Source organism: Erinaceus europaeus, chromosome 1 (genome assembly GCF_950295315.1).
Source record: "Erinaceus europaeus chromosome 1, mEriEur2.1, whole genome shotgun sequence".
NCBI lineage: Eukaryota > Metazoa > Chordata > Mammalia > Eulipotyphla > Erinaceidae > Erinaceus > Erinaceus europaeus.
Window position 1 is genome coordinate 136845021 of NC_080162.1, and position 24416 is coordinate 136869436.

General features: G+C 36.6%; 1 protein-coding gene across 2 annotated transcripts in view; it reads left to right on the forward strand.

The window, feature by feature from the left end:
- The window catches only part of ANGPT1 (angiopoietin 1), a 273027-nt gene extending 266845 nt beyond the window's left edge, over positions 1 to 6182 (forward strand). For both annotated transcript variants that reach the window (XM_007537018.3, XM_007537019.3), the window contains exon 9: positions 3746 to 6182. In XM_007537018.3, coding sequence (XP_007537080.1) covers positions 3746 to 3906 — 161 coding nt within the window. In that variant the 3' untranslated portion in view covers positions 3907 to 6182. The remainder of the gene's footprint in view (positions 1 to 3745) is intronic.
- Positions 6183 to 24416: the final 18234 nt, after the last annotated feature.

A 24416-nucleotide genomic window follows, 5' to 3' on the forward strand; every position in this document is an offset into this window, starting at 1 on the left:
AGGGCTGTTGGGAGTTGAGTGGTAGCGCATTGGGTTAAGTGCACTTGGCACAAAGCGCAAGGACCGATGTAAGGATCCCGGTTCGAGCCCCCGGCTCCCCACCTGCAGGAGGTTCACCTCATAAGAGGTGAAATAGGCCAGTTGGTGTCTATCTTTCTCTCCCCATCTCTGTTTTCCCAACCTATCTCCATTTCTATCTGCCCTATCCAACAACAATGATGACATCAATAGCAACAACAATAATAACTACAACAACAATAAAAAAACAAGGGCAACAAAAGGGAAAATAAATATTAACATTTTTAATGAGGGCTTTCAATAATATTTGATTACCAGTAATGATCAGTTAAATTACAAATTGTTATTTTGGCTTAAAAAATCACTAATGTTTTGTAGAATAAAGGGAATAAAATAATAATATGATTTGATTAAACATTTAATCTTTTATATCTAGTTCCCTTGGTTAAATATTTATTTCCATTCCCAAAGAATGTTTTACTTATACTTTGATGATAGACAAGTAAGCTGAATAAACTGTAGGCTTTTGTCCACAGATGTTTAGTTTTTTTTTTTAAATGTTGTATTTACTTATTAATGAGAGGGATAGGAGAGAGAGAGAAAGAGAGAGGTAGATAGATAGAGAGGGAGAGGAAGAAGGATAGGGATAGGGATAGGGATAGGGATAGGGAGAGGGAGAGGGAGAGGGAGAGGGAGAGGGAGAGGGAGAGGGAGAGGGAGAGGGAGAGGGAGAGGAAGAGGGATAGGGAGAGGGAGAGAGAGAGAGAACACCAGATATCACTCTGGTAGTTCTGCTGCCAGGAATAGAATTTAGGATCTTACTCTTTAGTGTTCAGTGCCTTATCCATCATGCCAACTCCCTCCCAAACCATTGTTGTTTAGTTTTCCAAGACTGCCTAGCTCTCCACCTTTACTACCTGGTTCATTATGTATCAGCTACATTGATGTTATTTTAGTCCTTAACATATCAAGTTCTCTTTTTGCCCTCATGGCATCCTCATGTGCTATACTAGACTCAGAAGAGTTGTTCCTGTCTTAATGTGGCTCTGTGTGACATCCTTCAAGTCCTATTAAATATAAACTACCATGAATGTGAAAAGTCCAGTGGATATTATGTTATTCTCTTTCATAACTTTCTCATTCTATCCTATTATTTGTCTTTCTTACTTAGAAGGTCATGCTTTAATGGTATACTATTTGTTTGTTTACTTTTGAAGTCTGTCTTCCATTACACATTAGATATAAAGTCTGTGAGGGGCGTGACCATATCTGGCTCACTGAGTATTGTATATAGAGTTACATAGAGATTATTCAATGAAGATAACAATACACAAAATGTCAATGCTATATTATATAAGGGTGACTATCAAATGTTGTTTCTTATTCAGCTGCATTACTTTAGAACAAAGATTTTACAGCGAGGTCAGCCAAAATCACGTAATCCATCAATAAGCCTGTAGTGATTTGTTAGACACTTGTAGAATAAACTCTATTGGGTACAGCACTAAGTATTCAAGAGGGATCAGAAGATACACTATTTTTGCTCAAAAGACCATATGTTTGATTTTCAAGCACCTATTTCTCTTTTGAAACTTTTTTACTATCTTTATTTATTTATTGGATAGAGACAGACAGAAATAGAAAGGAAGCCCAGGGAGATAGAGAGGGAGAGAGACGGAGAGACACCTGCAGCCCTGCTTCACCACTTGTGAAGCTTCCCCCTTGCTGCTGAGTACAAGGGGCTTAATCCTGGTTCCTTGTGCATTGTATCATGTGTGCTCAACCAGTTACACCATCACCCTGCCCCCTTTCTTTCTTTTTTGAACTCTGAGCCAATCATATTGACAACAGTGCTTAAGCTATCCAAAATAGAACTTTCTTGAGAACAAAAATTATCCTATTTTACTCATTGGAAGATATTCACAAGTTGAAATTAGTAAGATTACCTCCACAAACACCTCCTGTTTCTCATTTCCCTCCCATGTGCTCTCAAAATTCCCCAAGTGTCTTTTGTCTGTTCCCTTTATTGCCAAAATGGTCTTGTAACAAACCACTGCCTTTCACATTCTTTGGAACTCTTGTTTCTATAAATAAAAAGATGCATAGTGTTTTCCTGAGTACCCTAATGTAGCATGGAGAAGCATGCCATCATTCACAATAATTCTCATTAGTATAATAACTGCATTGCATCTGAGACCATAGTGGAGTTTTGAAAGACTTTATCAAAGGCTCATGATGGAAAAGTGTCTTGAGAACGTCAAAGAAAAGGAAAGAAAAGCTGAACGTGAAGCAATCAAGTGGCTTCATTTTATCCTGATAGAATCCTTTTGTGTCTGGTTTAGATTGCAACAGCTAAGTTGTTTGCCTGTCATTGTTAAAACAGCTTTGAATAGAGTCTGTCCAAATTTATTAACATGTGCTTTTTCCTCTAGTGTGAACACAGCTCAGTTAAATTCATCTTCCCAAATTGAAAAATGAGAACTTATTTTTCTCCACTTAATTTTTTGTAGTTTTTGCAAGATGATGCTGGTGTTATGATTAAATATCATCTATGCAGAGCTCTCTTTCTTTGGCAATTAATCCCTTAGGTATAATTCTGTAATCAAAGGGAGGTCAATTGTGTCCAAGTAAAAGTATGTTAGATTGTGTCTGGCATAAATCTCTCCCTAAGGATTTAAATAGTGTTACTTTAGGAAAGAGGAGAAAAACACTGTTTTGTAAAATCCAGAAATATAATTCATCTTTTTAAAGAGAGTGAATTATGCTTATGTAGAACTACATAAACATAATTGTCCATGTTGCTTAACCAGTTGCTTGTTTTATTTTGTTGTTTGGAAAGAATAGCAATCCCCTGTCCCAATTATGTGCTATAGGAACTAAGTTATTACTATAAATGAATACTTTGCACATGTTACTATGAACCACACAAAGGAAATGATAGTTCAAACTCACAATCACCATTGGTTATCCAGTTACTTCCAGAAGCAGCTATGAACCAGCTTTGGGAAAAATTATGTTGTAGTTGCATAACCTTTTTCTCTCTATTTAGGTGCCAGATTCATGAGCCTCTCAACTTTTTTTTTTTTAAAAAAACTTTCTTTTTAAAAAACTTTTTATCATCTTTATTATTTATTGGATATAAACAGTTAGAAATGGAGAAAGAGGAGGTAGAGAGGGAGAGAGACAGATAGACACCTGCAGCCCTGCTTCACTACTTGTAAAGCTTTCTCCATGCAGGTAGGGACCAGGGGCTCAAACCTAGATTCTTGTGCATTGTAACATGTGTGCTTAACCAGGTGCACCACCACCCAGCCCCTCAACTTCCTCACTTGTATGTGTTGTTCTAGTCACTGTAACAGGTACAAATCACATTGCCTCTGAAGAGTATCTGCATTTTACCTGCCCTACATACACCTGCAGGCCTGACTTAGACTGTATCCTGATGCCATGAATCTTCCTATCATGTCAGTGTGAAAGTCATCCAAATGGGTCATCACACTGAAAGCTGATTTTCATGAGAGCACTACTACTCTTTCTGGTTGTTCATGTGCTGCCGAAATCAGATGCCACTTACAACTCTAATACTAATTTGCAAATGATCATAACAGATAGGATTAAGTCTTCTACTGGATAATGCTACTAATTTTACGATGTTCAACTACTCATGTAGCAATTGCTTTTTCTCCTTCTTTCTCTCCTTACTAACTGTTTGTTTGTTTTTTTCCAGGATGGTGGTTTGATGCCTGTGGCCCATCAAATCTAAATGGAATGTTCTACACTGCGGGGCAAAACCATGGAAAACTGAATGGGATAAAGTGGCATTATTTCAAAGGACCCAGTTACTCCTTACGTTCCACAACCATGATGATCCGACCTTTAGACTTCTGAAGACACAATATTGGAATAGACAATGAAAGAAGTATCAAAGAAATCTGGAGAAACTACCAGATGTGAAAGTGCTTGAGACTCTCTGAAGCAAGTCACATTGTCTCCCTTCCAGCAGCACGTGGCAGAAATATGACGTCTACAAGGTTCTTGCCTGTGGATTTGAAGCCTTTCAGTTCACTACAGTTAGCGTTTAGTGTAACCATATTCACATGGCTTGACTACCAGAGAATGCCACTAACTGTCATGCTTAAAAAGGGAAGAAACTGCTCAGCTCACTGTGCTTCAAACTACTACTGGATCTTACTTGGATACTATGGTCACCAGATGATGAATGTGTGTGTATGTATGTGTGTGTGTGTTTTGTAAAACTGAAGAAGAAAACTGAAAAAAAATAATGGAAAGAATATAAGTGAAGAATAGAAACATGCGTGCTAGAACCCTTTGGAAAAAATATCTTAAACCTATAAATGCTATTATTTCTATGTAAACTTCAATTTTAGTCAGTTCAGAAAGAACAGTATCGCTATCTGAATTGATTAATGAACCTCAGAAGGCTAATTACTGAATCTTACTAAGTTCAGTTAATCCATCTTCAAATGTAAATTTTATTTTGCTAAACCATAATAAATTACAGTGTGTGAAGAATAACAGTGTAACATAGAAACTTGCTATCTTGCTGATTTTTTATACAGTTTTGGAAAACCATGTAAGGACATATATACTGAAAAATTATCCCACCCTCATTCTAGAGATTTCATTTACTTTAAAAACTGATGACATATAAATATATTTATAGCCTGAGTAAAATTTAATGGATGTGAGATATATCAGCAAGTTCTTAATATACATGAATTTAATATTTCTTTAGATAGTGCACATGAAAGCAGTATTTTAGAATAAATGTATTAAGTTGAATTAATGCCAAAAAAAAAAAAACTGGAGCAGTTCATTTTGCAGCCTCTTCTTGTATGTGTACATTTAAGTGGAACTTCATTCTTTTATAAATGTTTTTAGATCTTCAGTTCTTCACCATGTTATTTTATGCTAATTTAATTTTTGCTAATTAACTGAAACATGCTTTCCATATTCATCCTGTTCCCATTTAAGAGACACTTTGAAGTCAGTGGCAAATAAGAGAAGAATTATAAATACCATTGTACATAGTATGTTTATATCCAGGATAATATTAATGGCTATTCCATCGGGAGTGTGAAACATTACTTTCAATTTATGCAAATAAACACAAATTTTCAAAGAAGTTTGCTATGACACTTTATCAAATGCATTGTACCATATTTTACTCCTTCAGATGCTTACTTGAGTGATTTTTTATTTTTTTTTTAAAGTATGGTTATAAAGATCTATGTTGGGGGGCAAGTTTTAGTTTTGCATAGACCTATAGTAGTAAGATGAGAAATTTTACCTGTGTGTCAACAACTGTACTGTAAACCATTGACTCACCAATAAAGTGCTTAAAAATATGATTAGTGTGAAAAATTAGCAAAAGAAAAAAGTGTAACATGAGAAATACACACAAAATTATGAATGATAGGGACCTAATAAAATTCTTAATTCTAACTGATATAAAAGCTCTCAACTGAAAAATATTCACATGAGATAACCTATTTTAAGTGAATTTTTGAGCACAGACTTTTGTGGAAATTGGAATTTATTATAATATTTTATTGAAAAGTGTTTTCTGCTGCTATGTATTCAAGCTTACAAAGATGAACTATTATTATTAAAACATGAATTTCTATGAAATAAGAAAGATAAGTCTTTCTTTAAAAAATTAGTGACTTCTTCAAGATAACTCTACCAAGATAACTATATCTCAGGTTTTACTCATTGCTAATTCATGACTTCCATTTAAGAGAATAAAACTATTCACAGTTTTCATATATCTGTCTGTAAAGTTTACCATCAAGTTTTTATATTTATGGGTTTGAATACAACACGTTTTGCATTTCAGGTGATAGTTGCAGGTGTTCTACAGTTTTCTGTTCCTGGTGATTCATTGATGGCACTGTTTATCCTCTTTCACTAAGCACCTCCGGTTATTTTTCTGTGAGTGAATGGAAGTGAGTGCTTTGACTTTTTGATGTTCCTACAGATATTTTTTATCATATTTTGATAAGTAATAGTACTTCTCAACTCTTATTACACAAATAAAATAAAATAATTGAAAAAAAGGATTATATTTACTGTTTTGTTATCTGGACTTGAAAAATGAAATTTTGTCTCCAATTATTTATAATAAAGCAGAATAAAATGTTTTATGACTCTTATGTGCTTTCTGTAACATCTGCATATTTGTGGTCATTTAACTAATATACCCCTTGCATTTACTTAATTCAGGGTAAAATTATAAGATATTGAGATTTTTGTCTTTAAATTTTAATTGCAGTAAAATTTATGTGGTTTCTATGAACACTTAATATAAATCATTGTTTCGTTTTTTTTAATTTTCTTTCTTTTTTTAATATTTATTTTATTTATTTATTCCCTTTTGTTGCCCTTGTTGTTTTATTGTTGTAGTTATTATTGTTGTTGTCGTTGTTGGATAGGACAGAGAGAAATGGAGAGAGGAGGGGAAGACAGAGAGGAGGAGAGAAAGATAGATACCTGCATACCTGCTTCAACGCCTGTGAAGCGACTCCCCTGCAGGTGGGGAGCCGGGGGTTCAAACTGGGATCCTTATGCAGGTCCTTGTGCTTTGCGCCACCTGCGCTTAACCCGCTGTGCTACAGCCCGACTCCCTAAATCATTGTTTCATTTGGTTTAAATAGAATTAAAAAATTTTGTTACTCTCAATAAAAAATTAAAAAGTAGAGCCACTAATTTTTTTAAGCATAAAATAAAACTAACTAAACCCTCAGTTCTGAAAAAATACTAGAGTGTCTGAAAAGCTTAGCTCCTGGAAAAATATTTGCATAATAGACTTTAGACAAGCAGTTAATATCAAACATTTATAAAGAACTAATACAACTCAAAAAAAGAAAAGAAAAACCCAATAAAAAGTGGTTAGAAGATATGAATAGATGTTCTCTAAAGAAGAGATACACATGGCCCACAAACATATGCAGAAATGCTCCAATTCAATCATCGCCAGAGAAATGCAAACTAAAACCACATTGAAATTCCGCCTCACACCTGTGAGAAGGGGCTCCACCAATAAAACAAGTGAAGATATGTTGAAAAGATCTGGGGAGAAACTCTACTAAACTGCTGATGAGAATGCAAATTGGAGGGCAGCGATGCTCACCACTATACCACCAACACATGGGAATGCAAATTAGTACAAACACTACAGAGAAGAATATGGAGAATCCTTAAACAAATACAAATGGAAATGTCGTGTGATTCAGCAATTCCACTACTAGGCATATACCGAAAAGATATAATAATTCTAATTACTAATTCAATTCAGAAAATATTTATCCCAAATGATAGATAATGATTGAAGTTTATTTATATATCTCTGTGTTTGCTTTCCAACTCAGGATAAACATTCTAAAAGTTATGACATGTTATCAAATTATTAAATAATATTTTATTTTGTTCATTTTGATGAAAAAGAAATGATTAGTATATATTTTACCTGCAGTTACTTTATATACTCATAAGGCCAATCTGCTTTCTTCCTGCATATTCACTCTGCTTTGGCCTGAAGGCCATTATGTTGGTGGCAGCCAATGCCTTTTCTTTTTTCCTCTTCTCTCTCTTGGTCATAATGGCATTGGTTTCAAAGCACTCTAGTTACCGTCCTCCAACATTTCTCCAGCTCTGGGAGTATGGACCAAAAAAATTGGGGGAGCAAAAGCTAGGCTTCAGTAATTGCTTCTCTTGACATGGATATTGGCAGGTAGATCCAATACCACCAGCCTGTTTCTACCTGTCCATAGTCAGGTAGGACTCTGGAGGAGTGTGATTCTAGGACATATTGTTGAAGTTCTCTGCCCAAGGAGTTCAGGATGGAATTATAGTAGCATTTGCAACTTGGTGTCTCAAAGACAGTTAAGATACGAAGCAGTTGATAAATAGAAAAATACTTCAGAGTCAAAATCATCATATTTTAGGTTATGAATAGTATATAGGCCAAGTTATAATGTATTCATTATGATGCTGAGAATCAGGAACATCCCAAATCAGAACATTTGTAATAAAGCTCATGAAATTCATATATATATATATATGAAGCAGGACAAAATATTAAACAAATAGGAACCAGAAAGTATGAATAGAGCAGGTGAGAATAGGGATTTTAGGGTAGTAAGTAGCTAGGAAGTCTATTTTAGGTATGTTCCTAGGGGTCCATTATGTTCGTGATTTTTGTATAGGCTTGATAGCATGCAGGTAGGCTAAAAATATTGTCTGGGAAGATGAAGTTAGAGTTAAAAATAGGGCTAGAAAGCTGGATTTAGGCAAGATTAGGCTCCTAAACTTGAAGAAAATATATAAATACAGTTAAGTTTTTACCCCATGGATCTGACCCAGGGCCCATGCACATTTAGTGCAAGACCCTGTATAACCTCTGAGTCTCTGCCAGTCTGAGTTCACAGTCTATGGTCACAGCTGGGAACATTCTAGACAGCACGTATGTCAGGACGAGTCTTCCTCAAGTGGCAAATTAGGCTGACCCAGCCTCCTTCAGAATGTGGGACAGTCCCTACTATTGCTGCTCTACATTGAGGGTGAGGTCTTGGAGAGGCCCACAAGAGTGCTTATGACAATGTTCCAGGTCGAAGGGATCTGTTAGAGCTTTAAACACATCCTATCTACAGGGGGATCCTAGGATATTTTGACTTGGGCCCCAGGCAATAGGGCAGCCCAGTAGTGACCAAAGAAATTACCATTAAAGAGCCCATCTCTTGCCCTTTCCATCTTTTATAGTCCCTTCTTTATTGGATGAGTTTGGTATTCTCTTAGCACTTAAAGCATTGAATGTCATTTGTTGTATTCAAATTGGTCTATGAGGTCTACCCTAAAGTTGGGAAGAAAATACTTGTAGGGTTTTAGTGGGGTTTAAGCCTCAAGTTTTAGTGCATTTACTTGTCTGATGATTCTAATAAAGGTTGTCATAAGGACGATAATCATCCTTTAGTATATATATATATATATATATATATATATATATATATATATATATATATCAGTGTATTTGTTAGCCAATTGTATACTTTTTTTTTCTTCCAAAGATTATCAAGGTGTGACAATAATGGTGATGCTATCAGAAGAGATTAGGAGATATTGCTTTTGATTTCTTTTGTATAGTTAGTTGAGTAGATAGAGTGAGAAATCTGAGCTAGGAGTTTTAAGGGGAGGAGGACTAGATCTTAATAGTAATTGTTTGATTAAAAAATCTACAGCACCTTCTTTAGTTCATTCTATTAGATTTCTGTGCTTATTGTGTCTAAGTCTAATCATAGAAGAATATTAAGCACTTTTACTTTGAAGTATATAGTTTCCCCTAACCTATGGATGCATGTGGATGCATATGTGTGTGTGTGTGCATATACCCAGTCCCCTGGCTCTAGCTTTCATCTAGGGTCTGTAACTTTGTTATAGAGTGTGCCATCTGAAATGGAACTGGGTAGTCTCTTGTGTTTAGGAAAAGTCTCACCAGATCATTGAAAGGTTAACTCCACAAGCTTGGCTTTTTTAGATACAATCAGAAACAAAAATGCTATAGAATGACTTCCAGAGGTGGGGCTACAGAGTAGCAGCAGCTGTGTTTCTCTCCTCTCCTCTCCAGCACTCTCCTCTCAACTAGGTCAACTAGGGATATCAAAGGATATCACCTGGGACCACAACAAGACAGGATCAGAACTACTTTGGGAACCCACCAAATCACCAGTGAGTGCAAAAACATGTGGGTCCTGGATAGCGAGGATCCTAAGGAGAGCTTCCTGAAGCTAAAGTCCTATCTACTCCCGAGCTGCTGGTAACAGTCCAGCAGTTTACTGGTTGAGGCCCCACTTCCAGTCTGTTTTACCAACAAAAAGACTGTTGAGAAGAGAGGACTCCCCTAAGGTTCACCAAATGCAACAAGTCTTCACTGCTACTGCCCCTTGGAGGGAGCAAGGAGCCAGGAGTCCCTGTGCTGACACTGGGGGGCAGAGAACTGACCCTGAAACTGAGAAGATATACACCCTGGTAGACTAGAGGTGGGGCTGTATAGTGGGAGCCTTTCCACATTGTTCTCCATATGAATTGGGAGACATGATGAATAACTGCCACAGAACCCACAGAGTATAAACGGGATTTGTTTGTAAATTCACAATACCAAGTAGCCCACTTGGCAGCTGGCAGAGAAGCTGAACTGAGCTCAGGACTTTGGATCCTTGGGGCATGGGAGTCTCCTTCCATAACTCATAATTTTCAGTATACAAGTCTTTCACTTCTTTGGTTAGATTTATTCCTAGATATTTTACTTTTTTGTTGTTATAGTAAAAGAAATTGATTTCTGGATTTCTTCTTCCAACTTAGTGTTTGCATGAAGGAATTTTAGTGATTTTGCATGAAGGAATTGTAGTGATTTTTGTATACTAATTTTTGTAGCCTGACACCTTACTATATTTCCTGCCTGATAAGTTCCAAAAGCTTCCTGCTGGATTCTTTAGATTTTCTATGTATATAATTATATAATCTGCAAATAGGGAGAGCTTGATTATATAATAATAATATATAGCTCTCTAATATATAGAGAGCTCCTGCCTGATTGCTATGGCAAGAACTTCCAATACTATGTTAAACAGTAATGGTGATAGTGGGCAGCCCTTTCTAGTAACTGATCTAAGGGTAAATGCTTCCAGTTTTTCACCACTGAGTATGATGTTGGCTAAAGGTTTATATGGACTCTACTATCATGAGGAATTTTCCATCTATTCCCATTCTTTTTTTTTTTTTTTTTTTTTTTTTTAGCGTTTTGGCCATAAAGGGATGTTGGATTTTGTCAAAGACTTTCTCTGCATCTACTGATATAACCATGTGGTTTTTGGTCTTGCATTTATTGATGTGGTGGATCATGTTGATTGATTTATATATTAAACAAACCTTGCATCCCTAGGATAAAACCCACTTGTTCATGATGAACAATTTTTTTAATATACTGCTTTATCCTGTTGGCTAGACTTTTGTTCAATATTTTAGGAATCTATGTTCATCAGAGAAATTGGTCTGTAGTTTTCTTTTTTTGTTGTATCCCTGTCTGCTTTTGGTGTTGAATGAGGTTGGCTTCATAGAATCTGGAATGGAGTATTCCTGTGTCTTCAAACTTTTGGGAGAGTTTTAAAAGCAGAGGTATTAATTCTTCCTTGAAAGGTTTGTAGAATTCATTTGTAAAGCCATCTCATCCAGGACTTTTATTCTTGGGAAGGTTTTTAATAACTGTTTCAATTTCATTGACTGTGATTGGCCTGTTCATATTTTCTAGTTCCTCTTTAATTTAAGAAATATGTAGATATCTAGGAATTCATTCATTTCTTCCAGGCTCTCTAGATTAGTGGAGTATAATTTTTCATAGAAGCCTCACATGATATATTGGATTTCTGTGGTGTCTGTTGTGATATCTCCTCTTTCATTTTTAGTATGATTTATTTGGGTCTTCTCCCCTTTTTGTTTTGTGAGTTTGGTTAAAGGTTTGTCGATTTTGTTTACTCTTTTGAAGAATCAGCATTTAACTTCATTGATCTTGTGTATGGTATTTTATGCTCAGTGTTATTTATTTCTGCCCTAACTTTAATTATTTCAGTTCCTCTGGTTCCTTTATGGTTCCTTTGTTCTTATTTTTCTAAGTTATTAAAGTGTGTAACCATGTTGTTTATTTGAGCTTTTCTTTATTTCCTAATGTGTGCTTGTATGGCTATGAACTTCCCTCTCAGTACTGCCTTAGCTGTGTCCCAAATATTTTGATAGCTCATGTATTCATTTTCATTGAACTCTCAATACATTTTGATATCCTCTTTGCCCCAGTACTGGTTAAGTAGTATACTGTTGAGTTCCTATATTTTGGAAGTTTTAGTAACTTTTTGTTTATAAATTGTTAATTTAATTCCACTGTGGTCTGAGATGTTATTAATGATGTAAATTAATAACACTATCTTAGATATTGACAGAGGCAAATGATTCTGGTTTGTCTGTTCTAAGGTTGTAGGAAAACTAGTACTTTAAAAAAGTTATTTTTAGAAATATTTACCAATTTATGTCTAGTGTCAGGGTTCAATCAGTTTACAAATTAGAAACATGAGGGGTTCCCGGAAGATGGCGGACTGAGAAGCTGCTAGTGGCTTGAGCTCTGACCACATCTTCTAGAAACGGTAGGATTTTTTGCCTTTAGTAGGCCAGTCAATAAGGGGTCCTAGTGGTAACACCAAGGAGGTGACTATAACTTAATTTGGGTTAAAAAATAGAGTAGAAAAAAGGAAAAAAAATTTTTTTCTTTTAAAATTATTATGCACACCTCCTCCCCTCCACCCCCCATAACCAGTCCCTGGGGAGCAGCTCCTAGCAGGCTCCCCTGCTGAGCTTCCATCTTTACCAAGATTCCTGTCCCACCAGGGAGTATCATTCATTCTAAGTCTATACCCTTCTGAAACCTCTGGCCTTTTTTCTTTCTAAGTAGCCAACCCCCCCCACCTCACCCCGCATAGCTAATTAAATAATTAAAAATAAATAAAAAAATAAATAAATAAAAACTCTTTCACCGCTCTTTTATGACTGTTTTTTTTATTATCTTTTTCTTTTTTCTATTTCTTTTTTTTCCTTTTTCTCATTCTTGTCATCCTTTCTTCCTTAATCCCACAGCTTCCAAAGCCACAGGCCCCATCCCCCACACCACCAAACAGTGTGCTTTTTTGAATTCACTAATACACATTTGGGAATTATTTTGGGGAAGAATTCTGACTCATAGTAGACTCTCACTGCGAGTATCTCTGCTCAACTTCCCTTCCTCCTTTAGCCACCCCTAGAATATACAGTGGATAGTAGATTTACATAACTGTCTATTTCAGCTATCCTTGTCTAGTCCTGAGGGTTTTTTTTTTTTTTCTTAACAATCAGCTGCCTCTGATCACGAGGTTTGAGGTAATCTGGGACAGGGTTTTTTTTTTTTACCCTGCTCTATTTTATTATTAATATTATATAAAGACATATATCTTCCCCCCCTTTAGGTTGATCAGAATTAACTCTTAGGGTATCTTTCATTGCTAGGGTAGTGGGCATCTTATCTATTGTAGGAGGAACTTGTCTCGTTACTCCTACCTCCTCTACAGACTCTCCCCTCCCTCCTCCTCCTCCTAGCTAATTAAAAAATTAAATTAAATTAAATTAAAAATAAAGTAATCAAAAAAGAACTTTCCTTTCACTGCTCTTTAATTACAGCTCTTTTTCTTGTCTTTTCTCTTTTCTCTCACTTGTCTCTTTTTTCTTCTTTTTTTTTTTTATCTTGTCATATACTTCTTCCTTCCTTCTTCTTTGCCTTTCTGAATTTGTGAATTATTTTGGGGAAGAAATCGGACTCAGAGTGGACTCTCTATGTGTGTATCTCTGCTCTAGTTCCCTTTCCCCTCTTGTTACCCCTAGAATATACAGCGGATAGTAAATTTGCATAACTGTCTATTCTTGCTATCCCTTCTTTCTTTTCTCTTCTTCACTGGGATTTGGTTACTATTTTTTCACATACTTAGAGGAAAACATTGATAAAACAGTTTCCCACCTACACCTCAAGGACATATTTAATGAAACAAACCCAGCTGTAAAGAAGACTAAAGCAGAAACAAACCAATGGGACTACATCAAATTGAAAAGCTTCTGCACTTCCAATGAAACTATCACACAAACAAAGAGACCCCTCACAGAATGGGAAAAGATCTTTACATGCCATACATCAGACAAGAACTAATCACCAAAATATATAAAGAGCTCAGCAAACTTAGCACCAAAAAAGCAAATGACCCCATCCAAAAATAGGCAGAGGATATGAACAAAACATTCACTACAGAGGAGATATAAAAGGCTAACAAACATATGAAAAACTGCTCTAGGTCACAGATTGTCAGAGAAATGCAAATTAAGACAACACTAAGATACCACCTCACTCCTGTAAGAATGGCATACATCAAAAAGGACAGCAGCAACAAATGCTGGAGAGGTTGTGGGGACAGAGGAACCCTTTTACATTGCTGGTGGGAATGTAAATTGGTACAGCCTCTGTGGAGAGCAGTCTGGAAAACTCTCAGAAGGCTAGACATGGACATTCCATATGATCCAGTGATTCCTCTCCATAACACCCAACCAAAAAGAGGTGTGTACTCCTATGTTCATAGCAGCACAATTCATAATAGCTAAAACCTGGAAGCAACCCAGGTGCCCAATAACAGATGAGTGACTGAGAAAGCAGTGGTATATATACACAATGGAATACTATGCAGCTATCAAGAACAATGAACCCACCTTCTCTGACCATCTTGGACAGAGCTAGAAGGAATTATGTTAAGTGAGCTAAGTCAGAAAGATACAGATGAGTATGGGATGATCTCACTCATCAACAGAAGTTGAGAAAGAAGATCTGAAAGGGAAACTAAAAGCAGGACCTGACCAAATTGTAAGTAGGGCACCAAAGTAAAAACCCTGTGGTGAGGGGTAGACATGCAGCTTCCTGGGCCAGTGGGAGGTGGGAATGGGCGGGAGGGATGGTTCACAGTCTTTTGGTGGTGGGAATGGTGTTTATGTACACTCCTAGTAAAAGGTAGTCATATAAATCACTAGTTAAGTAATATGAGAAGGGGAAAATTAATTGTATGTCTCGAAGTTTTTCAAAACACAAATTCAATCTTTTTAAAATATAGGCTGTGTAATTGATATGCAGACTTTCTCAAAAGCCTAGACCAAGTAGATCAGAAGCAACTAATAGTACAGCTATATACAAGACACTGGGTACTGTACAGCGAACGCTAACAAAAGGACTTTTCAAAGTTAACCCAATTACCAAATAATGTGATGATAACATTAACTATCGATTGTCTTTTTGAACCCTATGACAGCAGGAACTTCACATCTCCACTATAGAGCCTCTACTTCCCCCAGTCCTGGAACCCTTGGATAGGGCCCACTTTCCCGTATGCCTCTCCCAATCCATATCAAATAATATTGCATCTGCCGATCACAACCTAACCAATGCAACGACTGCCACCTCAACATGCTTCACTTCAGACTGTGTCCAGAGACTTCATGTGTGGAATGACAACCCTTCAGCTTCATTACTTGGGTGATACCTTTCCTTTCATGGTATACTCTAATTCCATCTCAGGTGGTTCACTTTCTAATAAAGTCCCAAATCCTAGATATACACCAGTTTCTGTGAGAGAGAGCATATGTTCACACATATCCATAACTACTGAAAAATATATACCTGAAAGCAGAAGTACACTAGAGTTTGCAGTGAGTACCCCCCTAACACTTCCTCTCCACTATTCCAAGCTTTGGGTCCATGATTGCTCAACAATTTGTTTGGCTTTGTATGTTAACTCTCTTTTCAGTCACCAGGTTCCAGATGCCATCAGGATGCTGGCCAGGCTTCCCTGGACTGAAGACCCCACCAGTGTGTCCTGGAGCTCAGCTTCCCCAGAGACCCACCCTACTAGGGAAAGAGAAAGGCAGACTGGGAGTATGGACCGACCAGTCAACGCCCATGTTCAGTGGGGAAGCAATTACAGAAGCCAGACCTTCTACCTTTTGCAACCCACAATGACCCTGAATCCATGCTCCCAGAGGGATAGAGAAAGGGAAAGCTATCATGGGAGGGGGTGGGATATGGAAATTGGGTGGTGGGAATTGTGTGGAGTTGTACCCCTCCTACCCTATGGTTTTGTTAATTAATCCTTTCTTAAATAAAATAGAAAAAAAAAAGAAACATGAAATGCTGAGACTAAAGGAATATATACTCAGGACTTAAATCTAGGCAGATAAAGAACTTGAAATATTCAATCTATTTTTCCCTGACATATGGAATTAATAGTGGATTATAATATTATGAGATATTAGGAGTGTAGTTTCACACTACTCCCACCTCCAAAGGTCTATGTCCATTCCCTCCATCTCTCTATCATGGGCATAAAAACTCCACTCCCCAGATGGTAGCACAGTTGGTTAAGCACACACTAAACAAAGTTCAAGGACTTGTGTAAGGATCCTGGTAGTAGCCCCTGGCTCCCTACTTCCTTGGAGTTTGTTTCACAAGTGGTGAAGCAAGTCTGCAGGTGTTTATCTTTCTCTCCCCTTCTCTGTCTTCCCCTCCTCTCTCCATTTCTCTCTGTCCTATCGAACAACAATGGTACCAGTAACAATAATAATAACCACAACAAGGACAAAACAAGGGCAACAAAAGGAAAAAAAAAATAGCCTCCCGGACCAGTGGATTTGTGATGCATGCACTGAGGCCCAGAAATAACCCTGAAGACAAAACAAAACAAAAACAACCCCCACCCAGAGTCTTATAGTTTTGTGCAGTACACCAAACTCAGTCCAAGTTATGCTTTATGTTTCTCTTTCTGTTCTTTTTCTTCAACCTCTGTCTATGAGAGGAATCATCTGATATTCATCTTTTTCTTTCTGATTTAACTCAATATGATTCCTTCAAACTCTGTGCAAGTTGAAGAGAAGGTAAACTCACTATTTTTAATAGCTGAATTATATTCTATTGTGTATATATATATACTACTACTTCCCCAGCCAATCAGCTGTTGTTGAACACCTAGGATAGGTATATTTTAAGAGGTGAATAATACACCCATTATTATTATTTGTTTTTTGTTTAAATCTCTATTGAGGGATTAATGTTTTACAACAGTTAATACAATAATTTTTATATACATAAGATTTCTCAGTTTTCCACAGGACAATACAGTATTATTTAAATGTATAAATGTTAATATTTTAAAATAGATACAGTAACACTCATATGAGTTAAATTTACAAAATAAAATCATTTAACTTGGGAAATATTTCCTAACCTCATTTTAAAAATGATTTTTATATAACAACTATTTCTTGAAGCATCAATCTTGTTTCAAGTAAGTATGTTTGTTAATTTTACCCACTACCTATCACATTAGTGATAGTCATTAACAAATACAGTTAGATGTAGATGACAAGTGTATAGCTTAGCTTTAAGTTCAGCACTACTTTTTTGAAGCTTCCTATAAAGTTATTTTCTCATCAACTGTATCATTTATAGAAAAATTATTACTATTTCATATCTCAAAAGAAAGTAAATTAAGGACTCTATTATATCTTTAAAAATTTATTTATAAATTAAAAAATATAAGTAAGACCATAGCATAAGAAAGGAACAATTCCAGACAATTCCCACTGCCAGGATTCCATATCCCATCCCCTCCTTTTCTATTCTTTATCTCTCTGGAAGCATGGGCCCAGGATCATTATAGGGTGCAGAAGGTATAAGGTCTGGCTTCTGTAACTGCTTTTCTGCTGAACATGGGCGTGGGCAGGTCGATCCATACTCCCAGCCTGTTTCAATCTTTCCCTAGTGCAGCAGGGATCTTGAGAGGTGGGGTTCCAGGGTACATTGGTGAGGTCATCTGCCCCGAGAAGTCAGGATGGCATCATGGTAGCATCTTCAACCTGATGTCTGGAAAAGCATTAATATATATATAATATAATATAATATAATATAATATAATATAATATAATATAATATAATATAATATAATATAAATATATATGGAACATATGTAATATATAAAGAAAAATTGTTTAATAATCATGAATCTAAAAGTAAGACTATAGCAGATGAGATTTGGGGTCTCCATTGTGGAAAAACCTAGGAGGTCTATTTTAGGTATATTCCAAGGGGCCCGTGGCTTTATTAATTTTTGAGCCCAAAAGCACATGCAGGTGGAACAAAGTTATTGTCTGGAGTGATGGTGTCAGAGTTGGAAATTGGACTAGAAAACTAGATCAAGGTAGACAGTAGCTCCCAAATCTGGGGGAAAAATATATAAATACCATTAACGGTAAACCCCATCAATTTGAACTGGGGCCTATATTCAGTTCAGGAGCCTGTGTAACCTCTGCATCCCTATAGGTCTGATCTTGCATTCTCAGGTCATAGTTAGGAATATTCTAGGTGGCACTCATTGCTAGACCCATCTTTCGTGAGCCGTATTTTGGCACAACCTCCTTTTGGAGAATGGGGCAGTCCCTACCATTGCTTATCCACATTGGGGGCATAGTCCTGCAGGGGCCCACAAATGAGTCCATTATGTTGTTCTTGATGAAGATGACCAGTGACATTGGAGAGTGGGTAGATTTGGAGGAGGTCTAGGTCCATCATGTCTGTGTGGGAATACCAGGATTCCCTGACGAGGGTTCTGGGAGATGAGGTGGCCTGGTAAAAGCCAAAAGAGCTATTATTAAAGTATGCCCATCTCTTGTCCTTATACAGTTTTTATAATCCTTACTTTGTCTGATAAGGTTAGCCTTGGAGTGACTGAGGGAAGTGAAATAGGAAGTAGGAGAGAGGGATATCTAGGTCTAAGTAGAAATTATGTATTTAAGTACTTTATGTTGTCTATTTTAGGTCTTTCTACTTGTTTGCTGCACTTACTGGGTCACTGCAAAATTGTGCACTTTTGCTTTAAGGTATATATTTTCCCCTAACTTAAGGATACATGTGCACATGTGCTCTCTTGAGCTCTGGTCCATATCTAGGTGCTGTAGATCTACTGTATCTTACATGCCTTGATTTTATATAGCAGATAGTCTTTAAACATTTGTACACTCCAAACATTTCTGGCTATATGTTTTCTTTGATTGAAATGCTTTACCTATAAAGAATTCAGGGAAGATTCATTTTCAGTATTCACCTAGAATCTGTCACAATATTCTCCTCACATCCTGTCAAAATTTCTAGTAAAGAACAGCTGCTTTATCAGTGATTACACTTCACAGTGATTTCACAAAACATTGTTTTTATTAACAAAATAGTTTTCTGCTAAGAGCACATCCTCTCTACGACATCTTTTCTTTGGTGGGCTTCTACAAGTAAATAGTTTCTTTCTGTCCTTTTTTGTTGAAGAGAATAGAGAAAAATGCCATCAGCTGTGGCATGTTAGGAACATTTCTGTCTACTTCCAATAGCATTTCAAAATTCCCAAGCTGGGTGGCTTCTTTCTAATTCATACTTTCTATTCATGTCTATTCTTCTGTATCAACCTTGTATGTCTTGCAGTGATTTTATAACAAAGAATGCATTTAAATCTGCAACTATGTATTATTCGTTTGTCTCAGTGTTACCATAACCATTTTTATTGGGATAAGAAGAGTGAGCATGTCCCTGAAGGTATTTGGCTCTCAGAAAGTACAAGTCTCAGAAAAGACTTTTGAACATTAGTTGTTTTATTTAGTAAACTTCTGTAATATTTGATTAAGTCTTATGAGCTTAAATTTACATAAAAGAATCTATACATATCTATGTAAATGCACACACACATATATATACATATATATTATTAAGATATGACTACTTCCTCAAGATTATGAGGGAGCCAAAACACTTAAGATCAAGTGGGTAATTAGTAATTCCTCATTTATTTACATTATGCATTGATGAACTTTGTATTTTACTGATTTATTTTTAATTTTTAACTTCACAAATAGAAACAAAATTATATTATGTTTCCTGAAACACTCTTATCTTACAGACTCCTTAGAGGAGGAACTCCACTTTAAAATTTCATTTTATTTGTGATTAATAGTAGGTTACAAGATTTTAAGCTATAAAGATGTATATAAAGATTTCCACTTTGAAACCACTTCTCTCTCCTAAATTTTTATCACTTACTGGTTTGAAACTATTTACTTTTTCCTAAAAGTTCTACTCATATTCGGAGACCTAGACCAAAGTTCAGCATGTCACATGTTAAGTAAGACATGATGTTAGAAAGAACTGAAATGTTAAACCCAAAGTTATTTTAGGATGATTAATTTTTACCTAAAGTTCATTTAATTTGCTTTTTAATGACACTGATTGCAGGTATATCCATGTTTAATACCACACCAGTTTCATTAAGGTGAGCTATGTTAAAACATAATTCTAAAACTTTTATTTTTTATTCCACCCTCCCTATTCCTTTTTTTTAAAATTTCTACAAGGATTGTTGCAGGGACTTGATGATAAATCCACAACTCCCAGTGTGAATTATTATTTTTTTTTTTGGTTCTTTCTTTATTTTGATTTGCTAGGTAAGGTATGCATTCAGTCAGGTGTACCACCTGGCCCTATTATATTTGAGGTGTGTGTGTGTGTGTGTTGGTCTGCTTCTAAATTCTGCTTCTAAGACCCCTTATGTTTCATTGGTTTAATCCCCTCTGCTTAACACTGTATTCTATTTACATAACCACTGTTAACTAAGCACCGCCCTGCCTCCAAGGCATTGGTTTAATCCTCATTGTTTTGCAGGCTTTTTCCTTCTCCCCACCCCCTATCCTATGTACATCCTCTTCGGACCTGACACTTCCGCCTTAGGATATTATAGAGGACTGTGATTAGAGATAGCTTAGATTGCACTGTGTTCCACATGAATAAAGACTGAACTGCGTACCACTCAGCCATGAGTCCCTGGTCCTCTCTTTCTCCCGCCCGCGAAGCTAGCCCGGAGTGTGTGTGTGTGTGTGTGTGTGTGTGTGTGTGTGTGTGTGTGTGTGTTATCAGGTAATGATTTAGAGCTTCATTTACATACACAATACTGCCATTGAGCTTATATTTTTCTGGGGGTAGCATCATCAAAACATCAATAATATGATTTTATTTTAGATAACTAATGATACCATTAAGTCTGGAAGGTTGCATAGTGTTTATGTAAAAGATTCTCATGCCTAGGGCTCCAAGATTCCAGGTTTAATCTCCAGGATCACTATAAACCTAAGCTAAGCATTGTTCTTATAAAATAAATATTATAAATACAATAAAGCAAGGTAGATATGATAGGAGAATGGAAATAAAAGAAAACAGAAAAAAAAAGAATGAAAGAATGAAGGGAAAAGAGATTATAGGATCATTTGGGGGGGATACTAACCATAAAATACTGAGAAGAAGGGGGCCAGATGGTGGAATACCTGGCTAAGAGCTCACAATATAGTTCTCAAGGACCTGGGTTCAAGCCCTTGATCCCCACCTACAGGGAGAAAGCTTCACGAGTGGTAAAGCAGGGCTGCAGGTGTCTCTCTGTCTCCCTAACCCCTCTAAACTCCTCTCTGTTTCTATCTAGTAAATAAACAATCATTAATATGTAAATATATATTAAGAAGAGGAGACTTTGGTACTGAAAATATATAATTATAAAGAAACAAACTAGGCAAAATTTCTGGGGACAGAACTATTCCAGAAGAGAAAACAGCAAATAAAAAGCCTAAGACATGTATTTGGCGTTCAATGGAAAAACAAAAGTCCAATTGGGAAGTAGTCCAGGGTTAGCATTGGCCAAGGATGTGGATGTGGCAGAAGTTGGCAACAACTTCCTGTGGGTTTGTTTTTGCTGTATATTTTAAGGTTATTTTTTCTCCAAGTGCTGTGGGAAATAGTGGTGGAGACTGAGATGTAAGCAATGTGGTGCTTTCTTAAAAATCTTAAAAAATCATTTCAAGCATTTTTTTTAATTGCAAAGAGAAATACAACCCTACCTGTGGCAATCTCCATCTCTCCATCATTGATACCACTGTAGCATAAAGCATATGACAAATAATATCTGTGTTTTTTTTTTTGCCTCCAGGGTTATTGCTGGGGCTCGGTGCCTGCACCACGAATCCACTGCTCCTGGAGGCTATTTTTCCCCCCTTTTGCTGCCCTGGTTGTTTTATCATTGTTGTAGTTATTATTATTGTTTCCATTGCTGTTGTTGTTGGATAGGACAAAGAGAAATGTAGAGAGGAGGGGAAGACAGAAAGACAGAGAGGGGGAGAGAAAGATAGACACCTGCAGACCTGCCTCATCGCCTGTGAAGCGACTTCCCTGCAGGTGGGGAGCCGGGGCTCGAACCTTGCACTTCGCACCACGTGCACTTAACCCGCTGTGCTACCACCCAACTGTGGCCAAATACTATCTTAAGTTAACCCTTAAAATAGTTTCTAGTTGAAAGATTACAATCTTTTTTTTTATTCCTCCAGGGTTATTTCTGGTGCTCCATGCCAGCACTATGGACCCTGCTTTTGGAGGCTATTTTATTGGCTAGAACAGAGAGAAATTGAGAGAGGAGGGGAAGATACAGAGGGAGAGAGAAAGAGTGACACCTGTAGCGCTCCTTCACTGCCTCAGCTGCTTCACTTCACATTGTGAAATCCACCCCCCACCCCCACCCACAGGTGGGGAGTTAGAGCTCCAACCTAGATCCTTGCTCGGATCCTTGCACTTAGTACTATTTGTGTTTAACTGAGTGTGCCACTATTAGGGTCCCCAAAGGTTACATTCTTTCAAGGACATCTATACCAAGAAAAAAGTAATAAATACAAGTAGTGCTTAAAGATGAATTCCATGAAAAAAAATTGTAGAAATGTTCCCCTTAATAGTGCAGGCCTATTCAATACGCACTGTAAGAGAATTCCGGAAAGAAGTGGATTTGTTAATCAGTTTTCTATTTATGACTATACCATCTGTTTTGGCCTAGCAACAATGGAAAGGAGGGATATCTTCTATTTGTCATCAAGATGTGCACATTTTAAAGCATAATTTAATAAAATAATCTAAATTTAATAAAATTTAACTTAGAGTAAAAATAAGCAGTTACTTGCTTAAAATAATCTATTCTAGGGGGCTGGGCAGTGGCACACCCAGTTAAGTGCACATATAGTACTAAACCCAAGTACCCAGGTTCCAGCCTTCAGATCCCCACCTAAAGGGGGGATACTTTACAAGTGGTGAAGCAGGTTTGTAGGTGTCTCTCTATCTCCCCCTCTCTATTTCTCTCTATCCATACCACCCTGAACACACCTGATCTCATGTGCTCTCTCTGTCCTATCCAACAAAAAAAAGGGGGGGGGATAGCCTTCAGAAGCAGTGGATTCATAGTGTTGGCACCAAGTCAAAGAAATACCCTAGATGCAAGACAAAAAGAAAAAGATCTATTCTATCATTTCCTTTCTTTTTTAAAAGTTTTTTTTTAATATTTATTATTTATTCCCTTTTGTTGCCCTTGTTGTTTTATTGTTGTAGTTATGATTGATGTTGTTATTGTTGGATAGGACAGAAAGAAATGGAGAGAGATGGGGAAGACAGAGAGGGGGAGAGAAAGACAGACACCTGCAGAGCTACCTCACAGCCTGTGAAGCAACTCGACTCCCCTGCAGGTGGGGAGCAGGTTCCTCCAACCAGGATCCTTATGCCAGTCCTTGTGCTTTGTGCCACATGCACTTAACCCACTGCACTACCTCCCAACTCCCTATCATTTCCTTTCTAACATTACTAATCTGCCTATATATACAATGCCAAAACTCCTAGGCAATTGTCACTAATAAGAAGTGGAACTTGGTATAGATAATTATCTATATGAAGCTTATATTCAGTATAAACAGCAAAAGTTTTGGAAGCCAACGTTTTTTTTTTTTTTTTTTTTTTCCAATTTTAAATCAAGAGTTGAATCCTCTTACTTAAAATGATGTGACCTTGAGCAAATCACTTAACCTGTCTGGACCTCTGTTTCCTCAGGGGACTAATTTCTAACACACAGCACTTTTATAGGTATGAACTGTTTTTTTTTTTTTTTTTTAAATGTATAAGTCTATTTCATAGTCCAGTGTCCTATCCATGGCAGATGTTAAAAAATGTTAACTTTTACTACTAGCCAATCCTTAAAATAATAATTACCAAAGATGTCTACTATTTCAATTTTTAAAAAACATAGTGGACACATTATCATTTATGATGCCTGAGCCCCCTAAAAAATAAGCAGAGAACCACACTAGAACAGCTAGCTAAGAAAGGTCAAGAAGTTATTTGAACATGTGAATGCTTTTAACTAAAATTTACATCAATTCATCACATAATAGGTCAACTCCTAATACATAGTTTAAGAGTTAAACAAAGAATGTAATGTAATGGATGAAATGAAATCTTTTTAGGTTGGAGACCAATCTCTCAGGATAATTTCTCAACATCAGTTTCACTTACATTTCTCTGTGGGTACACCTAAATAAAAACATTAGGAAACCGAGGAGATTATTTTTCCAAAGGTTGGCATCTATATTACTTTAAAATGACATTTCTTATTTTGAGAAAGAAATCACTTATTTTCTTCCAAAGGAGTAAAACAATTTCTTGCCCTTCACCTCTGAACTCTCACCTCCTCCCCAAAAGACATCTCCAGCAATCTGCAAAGCCCTCCATATGGAATGATTTAATTTGACAAAGGACAAAAATACCAATTAACTTTATTTTAATTGACTCAACTGTGTGATGTCTGGAAAAGTTGATGACTCAAAAGAAATCTAAAAGAATGTTT